The 26,449-nt window shown below is 31.0% G+C and overlaps 4 protein-coding genes across 9 annotated transcripts in view; 2 read left to right on the top strand and 2 right to left on the bottom strand.

The window, feature by feature from the left end:
- Positions 1–43: 43 nt before the first annotated feature.
- On the top strand, positions 44–3,072 carry LOC149479479 (serine protease inhibitor 3/4-like). Its single transcript, XM_089707984.1, has 7 exons — positions 44–232; positions 383–738; positions 1,128–1,304; positions 1,642–1,855; positions 1,985–2,199; positions 2,389–2,571; positions 2,715–3,072. Exons 1-7 carry the CDS (start codon positions 217–219, stop codon positions 3,000–3,002), a joined length of 1,449 nt encoding a protein of 482 aa, XP_089564110.1. The 5' UTR covers positions 44–216; the 3' UTR covers positions 3,003–3,072.
- A 287-nt stretch (positions 3,073–3,359) lies between these two features.
- On the bottom strand, positions 3,360–13,038 carry LOC149479478 (facilitated trehalose transporter Tret1-like). Its single transcript, XM_089708189.1, has 8 exons — positions 12,756–13,038; positions 8,717–8,852; positions 8,001–8,229; positions 7,093–7,249; positions 6,145–6,356; positions 4,626–4,797; positions 3,943–4,229; positions 3,360–3,706 (listed from the first exon to the last, which is right to left on the bottom strand). The coding sequence occupies exons 1-8, from the start codon at positions 12,822–12,824 to the stop codon at positions 3,427–3,429; spliced, it is 1,542 nt and encodes a 513-aa protein (XP_089564315.1). The 5' UTR covers positions 12,825–13,038; the 3' UTR covers positions 3,360–3,426.
- Positions 13,039–13,088: 50 nt separating this feature from the next.
- LOC149479477 (uncharacterized) lies at positions 13,089–21,594 on the top strand. Its single transcript, XM_089708193.1, has 4 exons — positions 13,089–13,294; positions 14,912–15,130; positions 20,809–20,947; positions 21,504–21,594. The coding sequence occupies exons 2-4, from the start codon at positions 15,099–15,101 to the stop codon at positions 21,510–21,512; spliced, it is 180 nt and encodes a 59-aa protein (XP_089564319.1). The 5' UTR covers positions 13,089–13,294; positions 14,912–15,098; the 3' UTR covers positions 21,513–21,594.
- A 1,748-nt stretch (positions 21,595–23,342) lies between these two features.
- The window catches only part of LOC149479476 (facilitated trehalose transporter Tret1-like), a 53,557-nt gene continuing 50,450 nt past the window's right edge, over positions 23,343–26,449 (bottom strand). For all 6 annotated transcript variants that reach the window (XM_089708183.1, XM_089708184.1, XM_089708187.1 and 3 more), the window contains exons 6-8: positions 24,752–25,144; positions 24,167–24,453; positions 23,343–23,855 (exon numbers count right to left, since the gene is read on the bottom strand). In XM_089708183.1, the coding sequence (XP_089564309.1) occupies positions 23,543–23,855; positions 24,167–24,453; positions 24,752–25,144 (993 nt within the window). In that variant the 3' untranslated portion in view covers positions 23,343–23,542. The remainder of the gene's footprint in view (positions 23,856–24,166; positions 24,454–24,751; positions 25,145–26,449) is intronic.

Genomic DNA, 26,449 nt, shown 5'->3' with positions numbered 1-26,449 from the left:
TATTGGATTTGTTTTTAATACTAAATGAATGACGATTAATGTAATCTTGAACACGGTCATTCTCGCGACAGAAGTCAACGTTGTCTTTTGTTTTGTTTTTAAATATCTAGTCACAAATATTTTAAAGAAATGACAATATATAACAAATGAAATCAAAGTTTATATTGTAAAACATTGTGGAAATATAATAAAGTGCTGTGCTTCGAGCTACATATAATGTTGCTCTTACTACGTATGTATCTCATCAACTTGTTATGATTTTCATTAGGGAAAAATTCTTAATTATTTTTTATTGACTTCCTCTTTTTAAAATTACGAAGATGAACAGAAATGACTGTATATATTTTTATGTACGGTATGTTTTTAAGTGTTGTCTCTGCAGTTTTCCAGATTATCATCTTTGTTGATGTCAAAAGTCAAGCAAATAATCAACAACAGAATGGATTTACCCAACAAAATATAAATCCAACATACTATTATCCTGATCAGACTTATAGATTGAATAGAAATGTACCAGGATATGCGGTGTACCCTATTGGAAATCAGATAAACAGATTTAGTGCATTAGACCAGAATACTACACCTTCCTTAGGTAATAGAAATGGAGATGTTGGTTTTGTTCCACTGCAGGCAGGGGTTTCCAAGCCAAGTGTACTACTGCAGAATGTAGCACCACAACAAGAATTGTTGAGTAATGTCAGTCATGGTATCACTGATTTAGGAATAAATCTGTTAAGAGTAAGTACATAATGATAACAGTTTTAAAATTTCAAAGACAAAACTACTAAGACTTACCTGTTGTTGGTCAATCATCTAAACTTGATGTTTTTTACATACTAAAGACCAAAAAAATCGAATTGAAAAATCGATTGAAATTAACATAGATATAATATTAAAAAAATACGCTATAGCACCTTCTTGATATTGAACCGCAGCTATAATTATGTTAATTAATTAACAGAACAGCTAGCCAAGTAGAAAAAAATGCTTCGATAAGCTTCCTTAATTTTGTCAAAAGTGTCGGTTCGTAAGCGGCGTAAATATACGGCTGTCGCGAATATAAAGGCAATAATTTATTAAATGGACAATGAACATACATGTCTATACAATTCTGTTATTTATTTCAGAGTGCGATGCAGTTGCAACAAGGTAATATAATGATGTCACCAACGTCAATAGCGACTCTTTTAGCCCTTTTGCAGCAAGGAACGACTGGTGGTGCTCAGGAACAAATAACCAATTCTTTGCATATGGCGCCAGAAATAACAGCGCCAATTTATAGGAGACTTACCATAGACATGAGAGTGAGTAGAAGATACATTATTATGAATAATGAAGAAGTGTAAATGAAATACGTCGTATTGAGAAAAATATATGTCAACTGGATTTCCAACCGCGGCTTCACCCGCGTTTTCAAAAAAAAAACCCGCTAAATTCCCGTTCCTGTGAGATATCCGGGATTAATTAAAGTAGCCTATGTCTTATTCTGGGTCTTCAGCTCCATACATACCAAATTTAATTGTAATCGTTTCAGTAGTATTTTAGACACCAATTCTTAATACCTTTATTAATTAATATTACATTACACATGCCTTAATTACCTACTACCTATTTGAGACCTATATTTTTCTACTATTACAGAAACGTAATTCACGAAACATTCTGACAGTAGCCAATAATGTAGTAGTAGCTGATACTTTCGATCTGTATCCAGCGTTTAAAACTACTGCAATACGTAATTTTGGTAGTGAAGTAACCCCCATGAATTTCGCTGGGTCCGAACAAGCAGCGAAGAAAATTAATAGATGGGTTGCTGATAATACGAAGAACAAAATTACAGACATGCTACCACCAGGTTTGTTAAATGAATATTAAACTTACATTTTTGTACGTACAATAATATTTCAAAATGCATTAAAAATAATAGGTAACTTTTCTTTTTTAACTTTGAATGGCAAATAACATAGATCTTTTAAAATTTCAGACATTTTCAATTTAAACACACAACTGGTGCTTGTGAATGTAGTGTATTTCAGAGGACTTTGGGAGACAAAATTTAAGCCTGAGGCAACTATGCCACGAGAATTTCATCTGAAAAATGGGCAATCTGTGACGGTACCATTTATGCGTTTACAGACCTCTTTCAAATTTGGTGAAGATCCGAACACAAATTCCGTTGTCTGCATCATGCCATTTGAGGTAAAGTGCTGTTATTTTTATGAAGGCGTTACAATTTTATAGTTGTATAAAAATCTGAGATGAATTTTCTCAATTATTAGGTGTTAGTTTATCAATAAGTGGGGATTTCATATAATTGAAAAAAAATAATCTAAAACTAAAATTTTAGTATCTTATAAATTATTAATACCGAATCATTTTCTTTTTCAGCGATACCAATATTCACTTATCCTAATTCTTCCAAATGAGGGTTCTAATACAGAAGAATTAATAGCAAAACTCACTGATGACGATGTTATTAACTATCACGCCATGACGCCAGTTGATATGCAAATTGAGATACCCAAGTTCACTATGAAGACGGATACAAATCTTCAACCGGTTTTGAAACAGGTGCTTATTTTTAATGTTAGCTAAATTCGTATAACACTTCATGCTTTATTATTTTGAAAGGATAAATCTTATGTTTATGTTTTGCTGCTAAACTAATTCTGTTGGAACACCGCTTTAAAACAGTTCTTACTTTTACATTTCAGATGGGCATTAAAAACCTTTTTAATTCGCAATCCGAATTAGCTGGTGTCGGTATATATCGTACATTTCCACCACAAATATCTGATGCCCTACACTCAGGATATTTTAGTATAGATGAGCAGGGAGCCACTGCGGCTGCGGCATCTGCTTTTGCAGCTGTTGCTCTATCTTTTGAGGATCCTCTACCATCATTCAGGGCTAATAGGCCCTTCGTAGCTATACTATGGGACACGCAATTCGCTATACCATTGTTCATGGCTCGTATAGATGATCCATCGATATTGAAATGAATTTTACTTATACATATTATGTGTAGTTTTATATTAAATTTTGTGTAAATAAAATAATTGGTGTAATGTCGTCTTTCATTCATACCTTATACTTAACATTTATTGAAATCGGTTTATACTGTCACCTTTATTCAAAGTAAAATCATATTAATATCATATTATACCTATATAATGTTTGTGTCTGTGTATTGTGTATGTTACTATTTAATTATCGTACCTACTCAAATACAAGAAGCTAACTTAAACAAGCTAGAATAAAATTATAAGATCTTGACAAATAGCGAGTAGAATTTTGAGTAAAATTTTACTATCTTTACTAGTCCACTTTATTTCAGTAGGGAAAAATAAAACTACATATTCATTATATCAACACATATGGCTCTATTTTAATAATTTATTATTTAAGTTAAGTATAAATTAAAGTTCATCTTCTCCTCAGCCTCTTAAAGAAATTATAAAAGGGGTCATCTGGGAATATTCTGAGTTTTCCACTATAAAACGTTTCGATTTCTTGCAAAGATTTCCCTTCAGTCTCAGGTAAGAAGAAATAAAGATATATAGTGCCAAGGAAACCGAAGGCAGCATATGTAGCGAAGGCTCCCCATAATCCTGCGCCCATTTCTAGATTTATAAATGTTTTAGACCCTAGGAACATGAATACGTAGTTACTAGCTGCGGCTACTCCTTGTGCTGATGCCCGACTCCTGTAGAAGAAAATGAAAACATGTCAAAAATACACATAATCACATTGATAAGCTAAGAAATATTTATGAAAACAGAAATTTTAGAAGCAATTTCATGGACAGTTTTGGTCTAGTCCAAAGTGACATTTTAAGAAAAAAACGTAGATTTGGACTTATTTAGGGTAACATTATTCGTATTTTCGTTTGACTGAAGACTCGACATAATAATCGGATTTAACCTAGTTCAGAAAACTTACCTGAACGGAAAAACTTCTCCCAGCAGCACCCAAGTAATTCCCGGGCCAGTGAAGAAAGTCAATATGTAGAACAATATCAAAGGCGTATAGCTAGTTTCCTTTGGAAATGTCGTCACATCATATGAAAATACTTTGTCGTCTAGTTTGGTCCTAGCGTATATACTGAGACCTATGCAAGCTACAGCAGTTCCTAGCATGGATACTATGGCTGGTTTTCGCTTGCCCAGTAATTTGATGGCCGCTACTAGGCATAAACTGCTTATGCATGTGATTGCTCCCACGAGCATCTAGAATAACATAATGTATATCAATACTGTATAATGTGAATAGGAATTTAACTGTTAAAATTATATTTGGACAGATGAAGAAATAAACGATAGTATTTTGGTAATTCTTTGGATATGTGGTAATAAATGGATAAGTTGCTGTAGTGAAGTGACGAAATTACAAAAAAAAAATGAAAAAATAAAATCGTAAATGAATACTAATTTTTAAGCATATAGCGTCGGACCTCTTATTAGACAAGACGGTAATTTTCAACTTGGGTAAAGAAGAGCCAAATGTCCACTTAAACTTGAAATATCTAATCAGTAATCAAATAACATAACAAATCGATAATTAATAAAGGTAATAAAAGAAAAGGGGTCGTGTCTATTTAATTTTATATTATAAGTTATACATACCACAATTTGTTTTCCATCATTAGGCATTCCAAAAGCGCCACAAACATTGACCATGTTTGGTTTAACTGGCGTCAGGCCACTCATCACGTAGAACATGAAGTATAGAACTATCAGTTGCAGTGGCCGTAACGTTTCTTTGCAAAACATCACATATCTGAACTTTAGAAAATTCCTGAAAATTCAGTTTCAGTTTATAGTTTCGTTTATCAGCAGTGGTAAAAATCTTAAAAAATATATAACGACTTATTATGCAGTTTCAACCTTCATTATTCTAATCCTTTTACCATTATATTATTATCATACGCAAAAGTACATCGAGAGTTTATTATGTAATTAAAATATTTAGTTGCACTGTCTTTTCTTTTTACGAATGAGCTACACAGTGCAAATATACTATTTTCTGGTTTCTTTGTGTTAAATCATATTATGCAACTATAGTTTTATGAGATATGCAAATATTTATGCTTGCACGTTTATCACGAGAAATTGGTCGTGACTCAAACTAGATTGGAAAATCTAACTTGTGAGATATATATCGATAAAACGTACATACGATAATCTCTATGTTGTATTGAAAATATTGATGATATTCGTGTAATTTACAATAACACTGTTCTTGTAAATTGTGTACATGTTATTTACAATGTCAGTTTTTTAATTAAAATATTTTGGCCGATAAAAACCTACTTCAATTTAAATATAGGTATTATGTATTTTTTAACTTTAATTTGAGAAAATATCAAAATAAGTAATTACATGTTAATCGATTTTTAAATGTAAATAAAGATGTTATTACGACTTGAATACCTACAATCCTATATCTTTAGTTATAAATAAATTTATTTTAATGTAGGTGTAAAACAATTTAAATTCGTTACAATTCAATTTATTTTCGTAAGATCTCAGATTCCTTAAAAACTTATCAACAACATAAGTTGTTATTTTTGTACCTATATTTGTGAAGTATACATATTCGGTTTTTTTAACATGAATCGGTATATTATTTCGAACTAATCAACATTATGTGTACCTACCTAGTATATGCATTGTATTTATTGCCTTTCATTCTGTTTGTTCAACTGGATGTCTATGTAGTTGTGTAGCCGAGACAAAAGAAAAATTATTTTCTTGTGTTTCATCTACTGCGTTTATATTAAGTAGTTTAAGAAGTTTTTTAAGGTATTTTATAGGCGTTTTAATCATTATTAATTATATTCGAAGAGACTACCTGTAACCATGCTAGGAGTATAATGTTTGTATGGGATATAATAATATGATAATAAATAAATTGAGCATTTTTATTTGTTAAAAATATAAACCAAACAAATGATTTAAAACTAGCTTTCCGCCCGCGGGCTCTCGTTCTAGTTTTCGAAGAAAAATCCGCATAGTTTCCGTTTTTATGGGATTTCCGGGATAAAACCTATGTCCTTTCTTAGGTCATCATCCTTTTCGTTGGTTGCGTGAAAGCATCTTAGACACATTTATATAATATGTATTAGTAAGTTAGTAGGATTACCTTTTAATCGGATTCATGGAATCATGCTGGCAAGTCTTATCCTGTTCCGTGACGCAAATGATGCACTTTCTCAAGTTCTTAGAATAAACGGATAGTTTGTCGAATTCCTCCTGAACGTTCTGTGGTTTGGTCCAACCGCGCAAATAGCAGAGGGCGCTTAATGCTTCCTCGTCTTTGCCATGCACTAGGAGCCAGACGGGTGTTTCTGGCACCTGAAATGTATGGAAATTGTAGAAATGCTTCAGTGAAACAACTTATTAATAGAAAAAGAGCAGATAAGGAACTAAGTCCAGTCTAAAAAGGCGAGTTTAGGTAACACAGGATGTTTTCTTGCATGTAATATAAAAAATATAATCAAAATACATAATGCTGTAATAGTGTGCGAAACATCGGGTTAATAATATTATGAATAAATCGGCGCTCAGAATTTCTTCGTCTGGCGGGCGTTTCTAGCATCTGGAATTTACGGAAATTGTACCAGAAATGCTTCAGTAGTTTTAGAATAAGTTGCTCCTAGCCAAACCGATTAAAAAATCCCGTTTAGATAGTAACTAGATGCCATTATTTTTTTATACCGGGATAATCGATCAAACAGCTAGTAGGTAAAAAAGCATTGTCCTCTGATACTTAAATCTAGCTATTATTTATGTTACAAGGTTGCAAATTATGTACGATAATGTTTAAAATGCATGGCAGACATTATTATCTACGCTGGGAGGTACCAACTTCATTACTTAACCAATAATTTTATGTATACTATATGGTGGTAGATTGTTGCTTGTTATATCATCATTATATTTAATTTTACCTGGGTATATTTTGAAATAACAAAACTACTAACTATATTTATTAATAAGAAGATATTCTGAAATAACTAGTTTTTATGAAGGGGTCTATTAAATCTCTCGAAACAAATATATTTTTTATATTAGATTAAAAAATACTCACCAAAAGTACCAGGAGCATAGAACTAATAGGAATTGCTAAACTAATGAGCGCTGCGTATCTCCATGTGACCACCGTCCCAAGGAAGTACATAGCGAATACTCCCAGGGATGTGAACAGGAGTGTGATGGAACAAAACGCACCTCGTACTGATGGTTCACTGTATAAGACATTGTTATAGTTAATAATAAATAAATAATTAATTTTAATTTTATATTGCTAGATATTATCAACGTTTGGACTAATAATGCCTATATTGGGACTGAGATACATCTGCAATCTGCATTCTAGGTACACCATAGTACCATTTTTAGTATCTGTGTATATCGGATAATGATATGTATATGAATTATCTAGGATTGACAAGTTCATCTATAAAATGCTAATAAGTAATAAGACTTGAAGTACCAATCATTCAAGGGACTCCATAGTTATCTTAAGCGTTCCTTATTGATATCTATTTTGTATGTATTTTTTATCTCCATACGTTTCATTCATTTGTTAACTAATCTATATTCTGAATCAAAACATTCATTTGAAGCATTGACCTAAAACTATGAATTATCTATTGGTATCTATGATAGCTTCATAGTTTTCGAAATAAGTACTTTTCAATATCATGGCTAGTGACTATGAGCAATACAAAGACAAGTTTATCTATTATTGTGATATTCCAATAGTTTTGAGTTTTAGTTTTTGTTTGAATTAGCTTTTTATTTTTGAATTCTAATAAGACGATATTTTTACCATTCCATCCAAATAATTGCTTCAAAATAAATGTAACATTACAATACATGTAAAGTCCTCGATACAACTTTCATTATTCATTGAAAAGATAGAAGCAATTTAAATATTGATAACAACTTGTAATTAATTCGCAATAAATACCAAGGTTTTGTGTACATGTTTACCTTATTTCCCCAACATAGGAGTTTATTGGTGCCTCCATAATGCCTGTACCAAAACCCAGTAATCCATTGGCGATAAAGAGAGATGGCAAGTTCCATGAAAAATACATGAGAGTCCAAGCAATTAAATATGGCAAATTGACTAGAAACGTTCCTTTCTTTCGCCCAAAGTAATCTACTAGCGGCCCGGAGAGCAGAGCTCCGGCAGGCTGAGTGAGATACGATAAACTACCTGAAAATACAATAATTACATATTATTATAGTTAGTCTTAAATTTATAAACTGATTAGTTTTATATTATTCAAATGATTTATAATTATATAAATTTTAACGTGGGTTCGAACCCCGTCCGGGATAGATGTTTTCCTATTCTAAAAATTAAATTGTTTAATGTTAGGGAAATAAATTATCGAACGGGAAAACGTTTTCATTGTCTTACAAGTTAGAGGAGTAAGAGCATGTTTTTAATTTGAATATCTTTCTCTTTTTTTCTACGGAAACACTTGAAATTTTCCCATCGGGTGAAGGAAATTAACCAAAAACCTTGAAAAAATCACATTTACTACATTTGGTGAATAAATTGTTTCAAGAACTCGACTTTATACATACTTAAAAATTGTCATTATTTTCTATCAAAGAGTGTGATTAAGAATGATGAAGAAAACGTGTTTTTTTTTAAATTTATCGATCATTAATATATGTAATACAAGAAATCTCACCGAACCACGAAGCCTGTGTTTCGTCTAGAGAAAGACCTTCTTTAGCGTTTAAAAGGTCTGGCAACGCTATTGTAGCGAAGCTTATGGCCATACCCAGGTTCAATAGCAAGAGATTTGGCGACATAGTTGCTATTGCCTGAAATATTGAAATATCAAGTATTATTATTTATTCACCACATATTACCTACCACAATAAAAATAAATCCCCAAATGTTTTGACCAATACACGAAAATGGGGCAAAAGGGCAGAACAACGTCTACTGGGACAGGTAGTAAGTACTAAGTAGCATGCCTACATAGTATAAGAACTACTATAATGCTATATTAATAGTGGTATAAGCTCAATAGGTAGGTATGAGTAAAATGTATTTGTCAAACCACAAATAAATTGCTTTTAAAAAGGTATTTGTCTGTAAAAATTTTCTCGTTTCGTAGTGCATCCGTTAGTACATCCGTTTAGTCGTTTTGCGTATTTATATCTATCCATCATCACTTACTGCATTTATTAAATTTGTAGAATTATATATAACTGCAATACCTACTCCTTGTATTGCAGTTATTTGAAACATATCAAATGATTGTAGGAACAATTGGTCTATCCCAAAATTCATCTTTGTCATAATCAGTTGATATATAATAAATTGAACGAGGTTATATCATGGATCGATTCATACTCACATGTTTTTTGTGAATTGTATCTCTGGAACTTGGTACATTAAACTTGTTAAAAAGCAAAAAAAGTTGGTCAATGTTTACTTTCGAATAACGGGTTAAAATTTACAGGTAAGTATATATAGGTAATATCGTAACGGCCCATCCAATTATTTTTAAAGTACACATCAAACATTCGAAAAAGGAAGGAATAATGAAGGAGCTCATTAGGAAAAGAAATGTGTACGATTAAAAAACTTTTATTATGTTCTCGAACTTTTCCAGACCCCTTTGACGAACAATTAAAGGTTAGCAGAAATGTATGGAGAGGAAAAAGTTATGATTAATGCAAGATATTATAATATTATAACTTCTAGCAGAGGCTTTGAAGTTTATAGTTTATCTTTTATATTATATCAAACATTTTGGGCCGCTGATAAAAAGGGAAGATCAACAGAAATGTAAGGAAAGGGTAAAGTATAAAATGCAAGATATAGGTATATATCACCAGAGGCTTTGAAGTTTATAGTTCATCGTTTATATCAACCTTAGTCCTTACGTAATGTAAGGTTGATATGTTTTATCGCATACAAAATGAAAATTATATTTCACAACAATTTCCTAATAACTAGGAAACAGATACAAAGCAATAAACATCAATGCATATAATTATATTAATGCATGTAGGTGAAGGATTTTGTCTTAGAAAATTTAGGCAATCAGGCCGTCTCCCTAATCTTATTATTTGTATTTAACAAATATTAATGTTTTAAGATTTAGGTATTTAAATAATCTTACACTAGATTCAAAAATGTAATGTTAAGTAAGCACTTGCTTAATTTTAGTAGCAATTACCAAATATAATTTGATATAGCTCGGGCCATGGAGAAGCATAGACACAATCAGCAACATTTAAATTTCTTTAAAGTTTTGGAGGTATTACTTTCAGGTTAAAATCTATATATTTCCAAATTTTCATATTTTCAGATTTCAGTACTAACTGTACAGTTGTTAATTGTTATTTGTGAGTCTATTAATTTTTATTACGTGAATTGGTGGTGCAGAATGCTGCTGCTGATGCTTAAAAAATACCTAAGGCCTATAGGCAATAGATATTTTATTTAATTACACATGTAACATTACAGTCCTGCTAGCGAACATTTTTAGTACCTACCTAACGAATTTATTTGTTATGTTAATTTGTACATATTGTATTATATGTTTCTATCTATATATTAAGCGATTTCAATGTCTTGTTAAATTGGTCACGCAACCGCATCACGATACTCCATACGAAGTAGGCATATAATAGGCAATTTGAACTAAACAATGCGGATATTTCTTTTTACGTACAAACAAAGACAACAAAACTATTTAAGTAATTCTGCGTTTCTTTTAGAAGCAGCCACGGTTTGTAGCAGCCAAGGTTTGTAAGATCGTTCATGTAAGACGAGACCAAATTTTACCTCAATTAGTAACCTAAAAAGATCATAAACTACAAAATTTCATCTCCATTCTTAAATATAAACTGACATCCAGGGAAATTTCTATTAGATTCGTCCGTTTCAATGATTATAATCTTTTATCCTGTCCTCTATATTTAAGGAATGGTGATGGTCAACACATCTACATACAGCTTCTTGACATGCGTGTTTTATATTATTATCGATATTTAATAGACAAGTGAAATAAATAACAAGTTGCTGACGGTTTGTAACAATTAGCCATTTAATGCAACAAAACAATAACCGAAGAAAAGAAGATTTATAACACTATTACATGAAATAAATACAATGCGGCTAATTTGCAAGTCGCACATTCTCTCGGCGCCGTTTTATTATTATTTTATTCGATTGGTCTTCATTACCTAAATCAATCGCGAACATCTATTTCTATCAAGTATAATTGAGATATTATTAGGATTGTTTATATTTTGACCGACGAAAATAGCTGTTACAAGTAAAAGTAAACCAAAACGCGCCAAACTGATATCCTTTACAATTTACATGGTTCTATCAATTTTTTATCCTTATTAGATTTTAAGTAATGGTGGATTTTAAATATATTTTTTGAAGTGAAACTTCTTTAGGCGCGATGAGAGTAAATTTCAAGGCCACGTCATGGAGTAAGGCGACGATTTTGTTATCTATATGAAGAAGCATCAGCAGAAGAATCTATCTGAATTGCCAAAGAAGTTTCATTTCTGACACGTAAAATATAAATAAAGAGCGTGTGTGTCGAACACACGCTCTGTTTATATTTTGTAGATAATATCCATCAAACAATTATTTTTATGATACACATTTCTTGCTAAATACAAAGTAAATAAAAATTTATTAGTGTATAATTAAAAAATGTTACTTTGTTGATAAATGCGCAAACAAAACTTAGATCCGTTGAATAAAACATTCTTATCGTTGTACAAATGTAAATATAACCATTGAACAATTATTTTAATATTAATTATCTCATGTTGCGTCGATTTTCATTTTGTCACGTTTTTATAGTCAAGATCTATATTGAGAAATATATAAAAATCTGTTTCAAAATTGTGTATCTGTACCTGAAGAAGATGCTTGAATGTTCAATTCAGACTTCATTTTTATTGACACAATCATAAATAGAATAATTTTTTATCATTAATTAAAATATTTTCAGAAAAAATAGTAGTTAAACGAACTTTCTTTTTTATAAAATGTTTAATTCCTACCTACCTACAAATAGTTATATTATTTAAATGTAACAGTTACTTCAATTTTATCTCCCTTTTACACAGGACGAGATAATTTTACTGAAAATAAATAAATTTGTATTTAGATTTAATCTTGCATTTGACTCACAATTCACAAAGCAAGAGTTACGGCGATTGGCTTATAATCTAACTGCACGGTGCAATAATAAACGGATGTAATTCATTTAAAATTGAGCGTCTAAAAAGACTCCTTTGTCAGAAGACCATGTCTGATTACGTATTGAACTCTCTTCATTCATATGCCGTGCAATAAATATGTAGAAAATGTATTCTCAAATACACATTTAAGTAATTAATATTTTCCAAGTGGGATGCCCTTTTAATCGTATAATATGACAAACTTCTACGTTATCAAATGAACGTTGCATGTTAGAAGCAAATATTATCATATCGTTTATTCCTTCAATTATAATACCTGCACTTTCATATTAGTTTATGAAGCATACACATAATTTCAATTTTAAAACCGCATTCGTATTTTAACTGAACACTTTCTTATCCGGTTAAAATAGGTCTGATAATTAAAAGGCAATTAGGCTATAAAATTAGGTATACCTAACGGTTTGATTGAAACATTAAATATTAAGATCTTTTGTAGATTAAACAATAATAAATAATTAATTTAATTTGACTCACCTGTGCTCCTATTGACCTGATCCGACTTACGGTCGGGTTTTTATCTTCTATTTGTAACTTTATCACCATTTTGAACTATTTGTTGCGAATACTCACTAAATAAATGCCTTAAATTTACTTTGGTAAAAACATTACGTCCTAAATCACAATAATACTGATATACTCTTCGTTGCTAATTTTTCTTAGAAAATTAAAAACAAAATGTGTCACGTTGGTGTTCCCGCGCTAAAGGTTGTTTTTTTTTAACCGATAGAGAGCAGTGACACAGACACCTGCATCGTTCTGACGGTAAATGTTAAATGGAGTGTTTAATGTTTATAACAGTGGCGGCTGTCAGTCATTTAGGACGCAGTAGATAAGTGACCGTATCATAATTTTCAGTTTCATATTATTTTATCTCATCGTAAATTGATTTAATTAATTTGGTTTTCTTGTTGTTAAATTTACCTATGTAATGCAAGTTGAAGGTGATTGTCTTAACTACATGCATGCCATGCCAGTAAGCCAGAGCGCAACTCCAGTCTCGTGCATTGCGTACAGTAATAAATAGTTTGGAAAATCCAAAAGTGCACGCCTCATAATTTATTTTTAATAATTATTTATTAATTATTATTTTTGTTTATTTAATAACAATTAAACCACATCGAATCAGACCCTGAAAAATGAAAGGGTTCTATTCCTGAGCATACTCAAGCGTAAGAGAAAAAAAAAGACTCGATTAGTAAAGTATTTCGGTCGCTATCGTGTTAACAAGAAAATCCTCCGCACATACAGACACACGGACGTCCAAGACAGAACTTTTTTAAACTGTTTTTTAACTAGTTTAAATAACAAAAATGACATCAAAAATATCATGAATGTTAAAAATAGTGTTTTTTCTTAATATGTGTGTGTATGTATTATCTTACAAGTGCAATGTATGATACATAAAGACATTTTAAGTTTGAAAAATCAGATGTTTTGCGCGAAGTGACAGTAGTACCCACCTCAACGCTTCGCTTATTATTCCATTGAAAAGTTACATTTGGGGTTGCATTTTTTAGAGGACGCAATTTTATTTTTTTGCTGTGTAGGGGGGTTCAGTGTGAAGCTATCACCAAGTTTGTGGGGTCGCCACCCTTGTCCCACGGCCGCCATCTTGAAAATTGCAGTTGATATGGTTTTTACGATATATCTCTTTAACTATTTATTTGATAAAAAAAATTGTTAACATTGTTTGTTGCAAATTAAATTCTCTACAACTTTGGTCCAGTAACTTTTTGTCGTAGAACTATAAATAAAAAAGTTATAAGCGAAAATGTTCAGAAATTAGAGATATTTATATTTTTCAATAAAACTTTTTTTTATCATTTTACGAAGAAATGATATCAGACCATTATTGTAGATTGTTTTTTGAGGAACAACTTTTAGATACAACATTTTTTCATTAAGTAAATAGCTAAGATTTTACAGCGCTCCGAAGTGAGTACTATTTTTCAGTACTCTTAACTATACAGTATACATATATTATGTGTGTACTAATAATAATAATGACTGAACTGACTTGAAGTCTGGAAGCGCGTTTTTTTTACGTCGAAAAGCAGGGCTGAAATGTTCTGCAGTGTGCTTCCATTGTTCTGGAGTCTGGGAAAAGAGCCAATAGCCATTATATGTATAGTTAGGAGTACTGAAAAATAGTACTCACTTCAGAGCGCTGTAAAACCTTAGCTATTGACGTAATGAAAAAATGTTGTATATAAAAGTTGTTCCTCGAAAAACAATCTACAAAAATGGTCTGACATCATTTCTTCGTAAAATGATAAAAAAAAAGTTTTATTGAAAAATATAAAAAGCTCTAATTTCTGAACGTTTTCGCTTATAACTTTTTTATTTATAGTTCTACGACAAAAAGTTACTGGACAAAAGTTGTAGAAAATTTAATTTACAACAAATAATGCTAACAATTTTTTTATCAGATAAATAGTTTAAGAGATATATCGTAAAAACCATTTCAACCGCTATTTTCAAGATGGCGGCCGTGGGACAAGGGTGGCAACCCCACAAACTTGGTTTTAGCTACTCACTGACCCCCTCTACACATCAAAAACATAAAATTGCGTCCTCTAAAAAATGCAAGGTAAGGCCTAAAAATGTAACATTTCAATGGAGTATATGAGGCATGCAATAAATAGTAATCATTTTTCTTTGGCAACAAAAATACATGTACGTGAAATTTTGACTTAGTTTTATTGAAAAATATATGATGAACTACTTGGACATTAGGATAATATTATTGAAATCCAGAAATAAAAACCGGCCAAGTGCGAGTCTGGAGGTTGGAGGCGGTGGAGTAGCAAGGCTAACATGAATGAACGACGCGACGGTGGCGCCATATGGTTATCTGTTGAGGAGGATACTGAAACAAAGATGTACAGTTATAGCACTCAATAAATAATTGATATAGAATTTTTGTATAACTGATTCGGAGATTCATTTTTGTACTTTTCCGTAATGAAAAATTTATCAATCAAACTAGGCGGATGCATCGCATTGCCGGAAAGTCAGTTTTAAGTTGAGTCAATCTGCTCTGAAGTGTACCTTAGTCTTAATGATAAGAACTAAATAAATAACCCACTTATAATTTGAACTATTATAGTAACTAATACTGTACTTCAAACATAATATTATCACCGGCTATTTAAATTGAATGAATCAGATTTATTGTTCCACTTATCCTTTGTTTAGTTTATACTTTCTTTACGTGTGATATGGAATTACATATTATATATGATTCAGAGAAGATAATAAAATAAGCACATCAACTCTTCTTAGATATGACCTAATACCTAATATGTATCATAGCACTGTCTATTTTCTTAAGGATTTTCTTAATAACATGTTGATGATATTATTCTAGGAATGATTTGATTAGACACAAAATTTTACTGTCGTAATTTTATATTTATTATATTATGAACTAGCTGTGCCCCGCAGTTTTACTCACATTGCCCGCTCCTGTTGGTCTTAGCGTGATGATATAGCCTATAAGCCTTCCCGATAAATGGGTTATCTAACACCGAAATATTTTTTTAAATCGGCCCAGTAGTTCTTGAGATTAACGCTTTCAAACAAACAAACTATTCAGCTTTATAATATTAGTATCTAGATATAGATAAAATGTGTTACTAGACATTAAACTATTCAAATACTATACAGAAGAAAAATTTTTATCATTAGGTAATTATTATCGGTGATATATCGACTAGTTTCAAGATAACAAAATTATAGTACCTACGTACCTAATCCTCGATTGCACTTCAAGTCTTGTATCGGTAAATTGAGAAATATCATAATATGAAGAGTAATAATCGATAAATTGAGTTTTCGAATGAAAATCTACTGATATTTTTAAGTGATTTTTTTTAATTGATTTCATTAGTTATCTATGCTTTTCTGAAAAATGACGTAAAAGATAAACATTACTTATGACGTGTGACGTGACGTGTATACCTTTGTACCTTTTCTATATAGGTTTTCTTTTCTTATCGTATAGGAGCTACCGACGTTGACAAGTGAGAATTTTAGTATAGTTGGTTCTTTGATATACTGTTCCTCTTACTATTTCGGTTAGAGTCCGGGCTGTCTGGCTGGTCGCAGTGGTTGCGTTTAGTAGTGCGCATCTTATCTGTACAGGATAATTTCCTTAATTTTAAGTCATTTTTTAACGCGTAATTTTTAATATTTTGCCTTTAGATAGATCCATCAGACATAGTTTTTTTATTGCAAGATGTTTTTTTCGTTGTTAAATAGGTGCCAGACGCAATTTTTTATTTCGTTTTTATAAAAAATTCAAATTATTTTAGAATGTCTGTAAATTTCATATTATGTTCTTCAAACATAATATAATCTAAAATTAATTAGCCAGACGCTAATTCGATTGTTAAGTATTAAATAATGTGTATAAATAAAAAAAAGTAATGAAGCATGCAGCTCATCAGCTAGTGTATTTTAATTATGCGACAGGAAATAATTGCAAGAATACAATATTATTTACACTTGTTCTTATAAATAAAAGCTAAAATGAAAAAAAAACCATAAAAGTGAAAAATAAAATATTAAAGTTACCATACATTGAAAATAGAATAAAATCTATATCAATGAAGGTTAAACAATTACATTGTTAAACTTAAAAACCCATCTTCATAATCATCATCATCATCACACACCACACCACACACGACACACACACGTGAACACACATAAACTCGCATGTTTAAGTTTGTATTGAATTTAACTAAAGTAGTTAGCATGAATTTATATAGCTAGTATACTAGCGGTCCGCCCCGGCTTCGCCCGTGGTACCTACATGTTTAAACTATCCTATCTCTCAAGTTGGATCGAACTGCACATGGTGTGCGAATTTTATTATAATCGGTTAAGTGGTTTAGGAGTCCATTGAGGACAAACATTATGACACGAGATTTATGTATATATATTAAGATTAATGAATTAATATTGTTATCATCATCACTACATGGTATAAAACAAAGTCGCTTTCTCTGTCCCTATGTCCCTTTAAATCTTTGAAACTACGCAACGGATTTTGATGCGGTTTTTTTAATAGATAGAGTGATTCAAGAGGAAGGTTTATATGTATAACTAGCGGTCCGCCCCGGCTTCGCCCGTGGTACATATTTACGTTTTCTCTACATAAAAACCATCCTCGTACTTCAAGGAATATAATAAAAAAAGAATTATCGAAATCGGTTCAGCCGTTCTCGAGTTATGCGCTTACCAACACATTTTGCGATTCATTTTTATATATAAGATAACACCCAGTGGAAAAGTACTGTTATTTTTGAGGTTTATAATGTGATGTCGTAAATAATTACATTTTTTCCACATACAGTGCAAACGCAGGCTGAACCCTACGAGTTTTATCAAAATAATGTACTAACTATAATAGTACACATTGAAAAGGTCTACAGAAAAGTCCGTGATGGTATATGTCTATCTCTTATGGATAGCCCACAATAACTTTTTTTGTCATTTACTTTTTACGACAAATAATAATGGCTAATTTTCGAAGCGATTTTAACCAATAGGTACAGCATTAATCCTTAACCAATTTTAGACCTTGAATACATTGTTCATTTAATATAGATCTATATGGCCCTTTACACCGTATGATATTTTCGAAGATATTACAGATTTAAAAATTGCGGGACGTAGCGTTTGCGGCGGTACCGGCCGGCCGCCCGGCTATATATTTTATACCCGTGCGAAGCCGGAGCGGGCCGCTATGTATTTAATATTTATATTCAACGTTCACAGTTTTTCTGTAGTGTATTTAGTATCAGCATTGCACCCGTGCGAAGCCAGGGCCAGGCGGGGCGCTAGTTAGTTATAAAAAAAATTGTTTTGTATAGAAGATTGTTGATGTACCCTTATAGTTTATTTTTTAGCCTAAGGAATAAAATGTACCAATGGAACCTTCCATTGTGGGAACAAGTACCTACTTGTTCCCACAACACAGGGAATCCTAGAGTAGGAACAATTCAATATCTATGCATCGTATATTTTCGAAAAAAAAAAGTTATTTTTTATTGTTATTTAATTTTCGCGGCCGACCCTTTCTATCTCTCTTGCACTTTAAACTATCTCTCCATATACACAATCATCAAATTGTTATACTTACCTACTTTCACTACGTTTTTATTTGTACATATTTAATACTTAACAATCGAATTAGCGTCTGGCTAATTAATTTTAGATTATATTATGTTTGAAGAACATAATATGAAATTTACAGACATTCTAAAATAATATGAATTTTTTATAAAAACGAAATAAAACATTGCGTCTGGCACCTATTTAACAACGAAAAAAACGTCTTGTAATAAAAAAATTATGTCTGATGGATCTATCTAAAGGCAAAATATTAAAAATTACGCGTTAAAAAATGACTTAAAATTAAGGAAATTATCCTGTGCAGATAAGATGCGCACTAAAAAACGCAACCACTGCGACCAGCCAGACAGCCCGGACTCTAACCGAAATAGCAAGAGGAACAGTATATCAAAAAACCAACTATACTAAAATGACTTTTTTTTTAACGTTAATAGCTCCCGTACCATTATATCCTAAGAGAAAGAGTAAAGTATATTAATGGGTATAATTTAATAATTTTAATTAATAAACTTCAAGAAGATCTAAATTGTTAATCGAACCATACCTTTTTCATTATTATTCCCTTATTATGGTTTTAGGACGTTTCAATAACAATTGTACCTACATTCGAAAAATTTATTTCCATCAGCCGATTTCGACACTTATTTTATTATTTTCAAGTCATAAAACTTAAACAATTCTAGCATTATGTTTTGAAACATAACGTAGAAATGACTTGTATAAAATAGAAATGTTTCATATTTTGATATTCGGTAAGTAAGTAATTAAATCTACAGTATAATGCTTTTGCTTGTGACTGGATAAATAATATTAAATATGTTTTTTTATATTACAATATAAAATTCTTAAAATTTCCATCACAACTAGTGGAATACTACAATTTACGAATCTGTGGTAGTCTTGGCTATTGAGGCGATAGTATCACAGAGAACTTAGCAATAAATAATAAAAAAAAAAAAAATAATGTTTTCTTTCAGCGCTCCTATTGCACTGGTCCGATCAACATTTATCTTACGTATGTAATTACATTATTTTGTGAGTTTTGTAGGAAAATATAGAAAACTGTTGCGTTCTAATGACTGACTTATAAAAAATAATTTCAAATCGTCAAGGTGTACGAAATTCTTCTTATATTATTTCTTTTAACAAGCTGTGTTTACAAATTATGTGTGGACTCAGTTGTTTTAGAAATGTTTATAAAATTCCGTCATAATTAACTTGGTTTGAAAATATCAAACTGAATTTCTATTTTCTACGTATAATAATATAACTCTTTGTTTCTTCTACATGTTTAGATACTAGATATTTATAGTAAGTAGGTACCTAGTTGATGAATTAAAAAAGAAACATAGTTAAATATACAATTATTTGATTACAGACTTAATTGATAGGACCTTCTAGTAAGTTTAGAAGAAAACCTAAGTCAGAAGGATCCGCACCCACATACATACCTACTTACATATATGTTTTATAAGTCTCTATTTTTTTGAACATTCATAAAAATACAAATTTATAAAAAAGAAGTGCTATATTAGTAGTTGCTATATTATATTATGAATTAAATAAAACCCTTTATTGGTAAAACGCATATTTTTTGCATATTAATATCCATTCCGATACTTTAGGATTGAATAAATAAAGAATAAACGCTGAAAACATTACGCTATTGCATGATTTTTTACCCTATTTAGTTGTATTTTCTTTCTTGCATCTAAATTGTTTGCAGCTAATCGGTGTACCCAAAGGCATGATAAATGGCTGACAACAGCTGATCTAGGATCCTTGTTAGTGCATTCTATTTTCAATCAGTTTAAATTTTGATGAAACAGAGATTCTTTGAGTACCTTTAGTAGAAACTGTTTAAAATAATCATACTCACAATCTGTATGTCATGTGAATAAATTGTTACGTTATTGTAGATCTATTTTCATATAGAATGAAATGCAATTTTAGCAGATATGAAATGTATCCATGTAATTAAAGAATGCTATTTATTTAAATATGATTGCACAGCTGTTTAAACACCATGGCTCATGAACTAAGGCTGTAAGCCCAATGTTTAGCATAGGTATACATACATTGAAATTTTTACAATGTCGTTACATTGTCAGGTACCTATTATCTGCAGAACGTATTGTTTCAAACACGTTATATTCAGTCTAAAAGTCTTTTGAAATTTTCAAACGCAAAGAAATAGTTTTTTATGTCCTCACGTTTGCAGCAATTTTTTTAGTTGTATTTGCATCATTAAGAGTACGAGAAATCTTTTATGTAAATCGGTAACTAATACGATACCCCTATGTTTATTGTAAAAGCAAATAACTTCTATCAAGGTTAAGTGTTGATGATAAAAGAAATTATAAAATATTTTTTTCTGATTCAGCCCGTCAACTACTGCAACATGGCTTCCACGTGTATCCACGATAGTAGAATGGTCTGCGCAACATCTCAGGATGGCTGCACTCGCCGCAGCTTCCTGGACCAATGTGACATGTATGAATATAACTGCGACTATGGAACACGTATGTGGTTCAGTAAAATGCAAAAAAGTAATAAATAAAATAATAAAAGAGCATGTGTGCCGAGCACACGTGTCAAAAGTGAAACTTCTTTAGTAAGATTTAAAGATACTAAAATCGTCGTCTTACTCCATGACGCGACGTTGAAATTTTACTCTACGCCTAAAGAAGTTTCACTTCAAAATAAAAATCATATCAACATTACACAAAATATAGACCCCAGACTCGATATAGCTTTCGCTGTACGATGATGTGATATAGTTGAATTGATTAGAAGATATGCATTAAATGGACAGACAAGAGGTTATTTAAACCTAAATAAAATTTTGTATTCCTATTGAAACAGCTGCGGTCTGTGAATGATTATATTTTTAGGTAGGTACCTACTTCCTTGAAATTATAGTGCATGTTCTAGAATCTCTAGTAGTGCCAATGAACAAAGAACTATTCGAATTAAGGTTAATATTTAAGTTTATTTACTATCTATAAGGGAGTAAAACTAGATTAGGTATAAGAATTTATAGATATTTAGTCTTAAATATGTTTTATTCTCTTTCAGAGTACATGACAAAAGTTAACAGCCAATGTACGACCGGTGTGCAAGATTTTACATGCTAGTTCATCAATCATTACTTGAAATAGTATCAAATAAAGATTTTAAAAATCTAAACTAGTTTTACTCCACATTTGTTTTCAGTAATTTTCTCCTTACTTTGCTTATTGCTTTTTATCCGAAATGATTATTGGATATGTTGTATTATCTTATTGGAAAAAGATAATATTTTCAGGATATCAGGAAACATACATACTGTTCTGTGCTAGTTACTACATGGGATTGTCTACTTTCACCTCGAAGGAGTTACCAAAAACAACAACGTACAATGATGGTATTAAAAATGAGACACAAATATTAAACAAAACTGTTACAAATATGACTGATAGTACTTGTAATGAAACCAAACCTGATCATAAGACTAATACTACTGATTCTTCTAAGGAAGATAAAGCTAAAAGTACTGAACAATTTACTAACGTCACACAGAGATATACTTCGTCGGCTTCTGGGAAGTCTAATTATACTATAAGTGCACATACAATTACAAAACCTGTACTTATCAAGAAGAATGAAAGTAACATTGTAAATGCTATTGAGCTATTTTGTTGTAATAGACCGAGAACATGGGAAACCACAACAGAAAACATAGTAACAATACCTTATTATATATCTGTCAGTAATTCAGATAAAGCAATACCTTACAAACACAAAACGGAATCGATCCTACAGACAGAATTTAAAAATATAACCTTAAAAGATTCGTATACATTTCTAACAACAAATAGTACTAAGACCGCTAAAGATCTTCCACATTCTTCTCGAAAAAAATATGAGACTACAACGAAGTATATAAAAATAACGCCAAAAAATATTATGTTGACAGAACATGTACATCCAAGTTCAACGACTGTGAAAAGCAAACCCAATATTTGTTTGAACAATTGCAATCGCCCTAAAACATGGGATACGACTTTAGAAATACTTAACAAGTGGCCTATAACTAACGCATTGAATGAAATATCTACATCAAACACACAGCCTCTTAATTCAGATAGAGATGCTGATACAACAAAATATATACATACAGATGTAATTTATTCTTCAAAATTTCAAAGTACTTCAGTAACTAGAAGCACACTTGAGAATCCTCAAAAACTTACAGATCGTACGAAAAAATCAACTTTATATAAGGATCATATTATAGAGCTGAAAAAACGTAAACAAATTAATATTTCAAGCTCACCTTGTAAGACAAAATGTCAAAGACCACATTCATGGATAACTACAACCAAGAAAGGAATGAGGGTGAATAAAAATTATATAAAACGAAGAAAATGAAACCCAGAAAATGTTAAAAATATATCTAAAATAAATTAAAATATAGTTAGGTAGTTTATAACATATAAGTTGAACTTTAAAGTAAATAAACTTAATGAGACGATTAGACTTTCTTTTAACCAAAACCAAAATAACTTTCTCATTTAGCAATACTATTCTACGAGTTTAATTCTGTCTTTACAGAATTCCATGAAAATGATTGCAAAGAAGAAGTCAGCACTAAGTCTGAAATTGATGCCTTACATCACATGAAAAGTACTACAGAAACAAACGTGGATGATGAGGAAATAGAAATACTATCCGAAACAGACGAAGAAAAACTTAAACTAGATTTAAAAGTAACAAAAAAAGCGCATACTCATAAAAATGGAATTGGATCTCATTGTGGTAGACCTTCCACATGGGCCACAACCAAAAAAGGAGAAACAAGGGATTTCTTCAGAGTTTTAAAAGATAGAATAGTAATAAATTATTGAGGATATGGACAAAATGAATACACAACAGTTATAAAAATATAATGTATTTATTATCATTTAATTAACAATAACTTATGAACACTTATTTTCTCAATAATTAAACTAAATTGTATCTAATTTATTTAGGTAACAACTAACATAGCTTCAATGTACAATTAATTACTTACATATTATACCAAAAAATTAAGAAAAATTCGTGCACGGTAATTCATCATAAAATTGAGGTAGTTATTTGACTAGCATAGGTTTATCAACATCATTATTGATGCAAGTTTTCTTTCGGAAGGCATTTATCAAAAAATCGTCGGCAAATATTTTCTGCTTGCCTTTATAATAGGCTTCTATTTCTACTAATGTTTTTCTCTCTGTTTCTGGCAAATAGAAATAAAGGTAGAACGTTCCGATGATACCAACTATACCATAGAACGAGAATGTGCCACTTAGATGGAAGTTTGCTTCTAAATTGTAATTAGTTTTCGCTGCGATGAAGGTTATAGTGTAGCTGAAGGCAGCTGCTAAACCTGTGGCTAATCCTCGGCTCCTGAAAAATAATGTGTTTGCATTGAAATAGTTATATATCGGAATGATTTAAGATACGAACTGAATTATGTTCAAAAAAATTATTTATCATTTTTAGATACAAGTTATTTATATATTGCATTGCAGCGATAAATTAGAAAATTTTTGCATGTTTTGTAACTAGAAAATACACGTTTCTATTTTCTTGCAGTGTCTGTGACATTATCAATTACTAAAAATACATATTAGGACATAAATGCTTCTTTGAAAATCAAAGGTACTCAATGTAGGTAATTAATATAATAAATAAAATACCTAAGAATTAATTCTTACCTAAATGGGAAGACCTCAGACAGAAGCACCCATGGTATTCCCAAACTGCTGAACGACACCAACATCATAAATAGAAATACTGGCAAGAGTTCCTTCTTATCCGGGAACGTGCTAGCTTCATACGAGAACACATTTGCTGGAAGACTTGTACGTGCGTATAGACTTATAGCTAAGCTGCAGAGTGCTGTAGCAAATAGGGACGATAAGACTAATTTTCGCTTTCCTATTATCTTTACTATCGCTGCGGAGAGGAGATTCATCACAATAAATACAACGCCAATGACGACCTGAAATGAAAATAGAATGTTGTGAATAATGTGAACATTTAGCACTTGGAATGTTTGTAAAAGTTTTATTATATCTTTTTCTATTCAATTCATGGAAAGATTAATAGAATTTTTTTTCATACTCAATATTGCACTATATAATATGTATTTACTATGATAATAAAGGAATGTCTAACATTTGAATGGAATCAGATGCAATGCAACGCATGACGATGATATCATGTTAATAAACAAAACCTACAATATGTCACAACAATCATCTAAATTGTTTTCTAAATATGTATTAATTTATACTTACGACAATAGTTTTAGGGTCAAATTTCATTCCTAAGGCCCTGCATACGTTCACCATATTCGGTCGCACGGGTAGCAAGCCGCTCAGTGTGAAGAAAAAGAAATACGCCATGACAAGAGTAAAAGGCCTCATCGTCTCCTTTACAAAGAATACGTATTTAAACTTCAACACGATCCTCTTGAAAATGTTGTAATTCTTATGCTCACAAGGATCTAAGTCTGATCGCCTTTCTTTGACGCAAATAACGCACTGCTGTAGAATATCATTGTATTGTACGAGTTGGTCGAATTCCTCTTTTACGTCTTCAGGTTGGGCCCAGCCACGAAGACGGCACAGTGAACGGAGAGCTTCTTTCTGGCGACCCTTGGACATCAGCCAAATTGGAGTTTCAGGGACCTGAAAAAGTAGTTCGAATTTAAGTACGTTTATTAAATTATAGTGCTTAAAACAATGTTGCGATATCGCTCTTGTCAAAAATTGAAATGTTTGAGCATCACCCTCGTTGACTCGGGATAAAAAAGTTAGTTATCAGTCGAGTAGTTTTTTTGAATTTAATCGACACAAACAAACGATCAAACCTTTCCTCCATATATTATTACTATAAAAAATATGTAAACAAAAAAGGTTTAATATGCTTTTTTGATGTTGTCGTTTTGTTTTACCTAATTAAAATAACCACCTGCCGCATATACCTAATTCTATTAGACATGTTTGTTTGTTTGTCGGAGGTTGAACTCACGCATATTATAATGTTTTATATTCGCATTTTAAATAGTCAGTAGAGTATTTCTTTGGACTAACTAATAATGTTGACTATTGTGTTCTATTGTTTATAATGTAAAATTTCTTAGAACTATATATAAAGTATAACGACAAAAGCTTTAATCCTTCGCATTTTATTCCATAATGATTGTTCTTCTATTCTATCTATTAACTATATCATCATAATTCATCCATTTAATTGTTAATAAACAAACAAATTAATATCATAATACTTAACCGATTAAAAATAGATAACGGTCCCTTTAATTCTATAACCAGCCTTGAAAGTACCAAATTTATAGAAATCGTTATATTATAATGAAGTGTTATTTGGAAATAGATAATGTTTAGATATTTTTAAAAACCCTTACAAGGTCGGTTGGTTTTGAAACACTGAAACTAATAGATTATCTGTCAACCGACCTTAGATTAAACAAAGTGGATTTTTATGTTATCTAAAACTAAGACGGTACATTTTTATAGATTAAATTATACGAATTGGATGTTAATTTTGTTACAAACTGAGATAGACATAAGTGACGGGTTATATATTATGTTTTATATGTTTAATATAATACGTTTATTGTTAATTTTTAAATGACTTCAACAGTTCTTCTACGGTGCCATGTCCGTATTGAAAATTGTCCGTTCTAAACAATATTATGGATTCAAACATGGTATGCCGGGAAAAAGTGCAACCACAATAAAACGTATTTAAATAGTTATTGTCTATATTGTTTATTCAAATATGCATATTGCATAGATTAGTAACAACTTTATGTTAAAAATCTACTAAAACAAACAATTTTTATTTGAAAGGTTAATGCGATAAAAAATACCACTTCCCCTAATGGAATATTTATTTTATCATCTAGCATGTTGCAACATTTTGAAAAACTTAATTTTATGACGGTACAGGGTGGTATAGGATAAACCACT

Source organism: Colias philodice, chromosome 20 (genome assembly GCF_061535455.1).
Source record: "Colias philodice isolate Cphi_HAF_F1 chromosome 20, ilColPhil1 Martin Lab GWU primary, whole genome shotgun sequence".
Taxonomy (NCBI): Eukaryota; Metazoa; Arthropoda; class Insecta; order Lepidoptera; family Pieridae; genus Colias; species Colias philodice.
The sequence above is the reverse complement of the archived record's forward strand: the minus strand, read 5'-3'. Positions and strand labels throughout refer to the sequence as shown.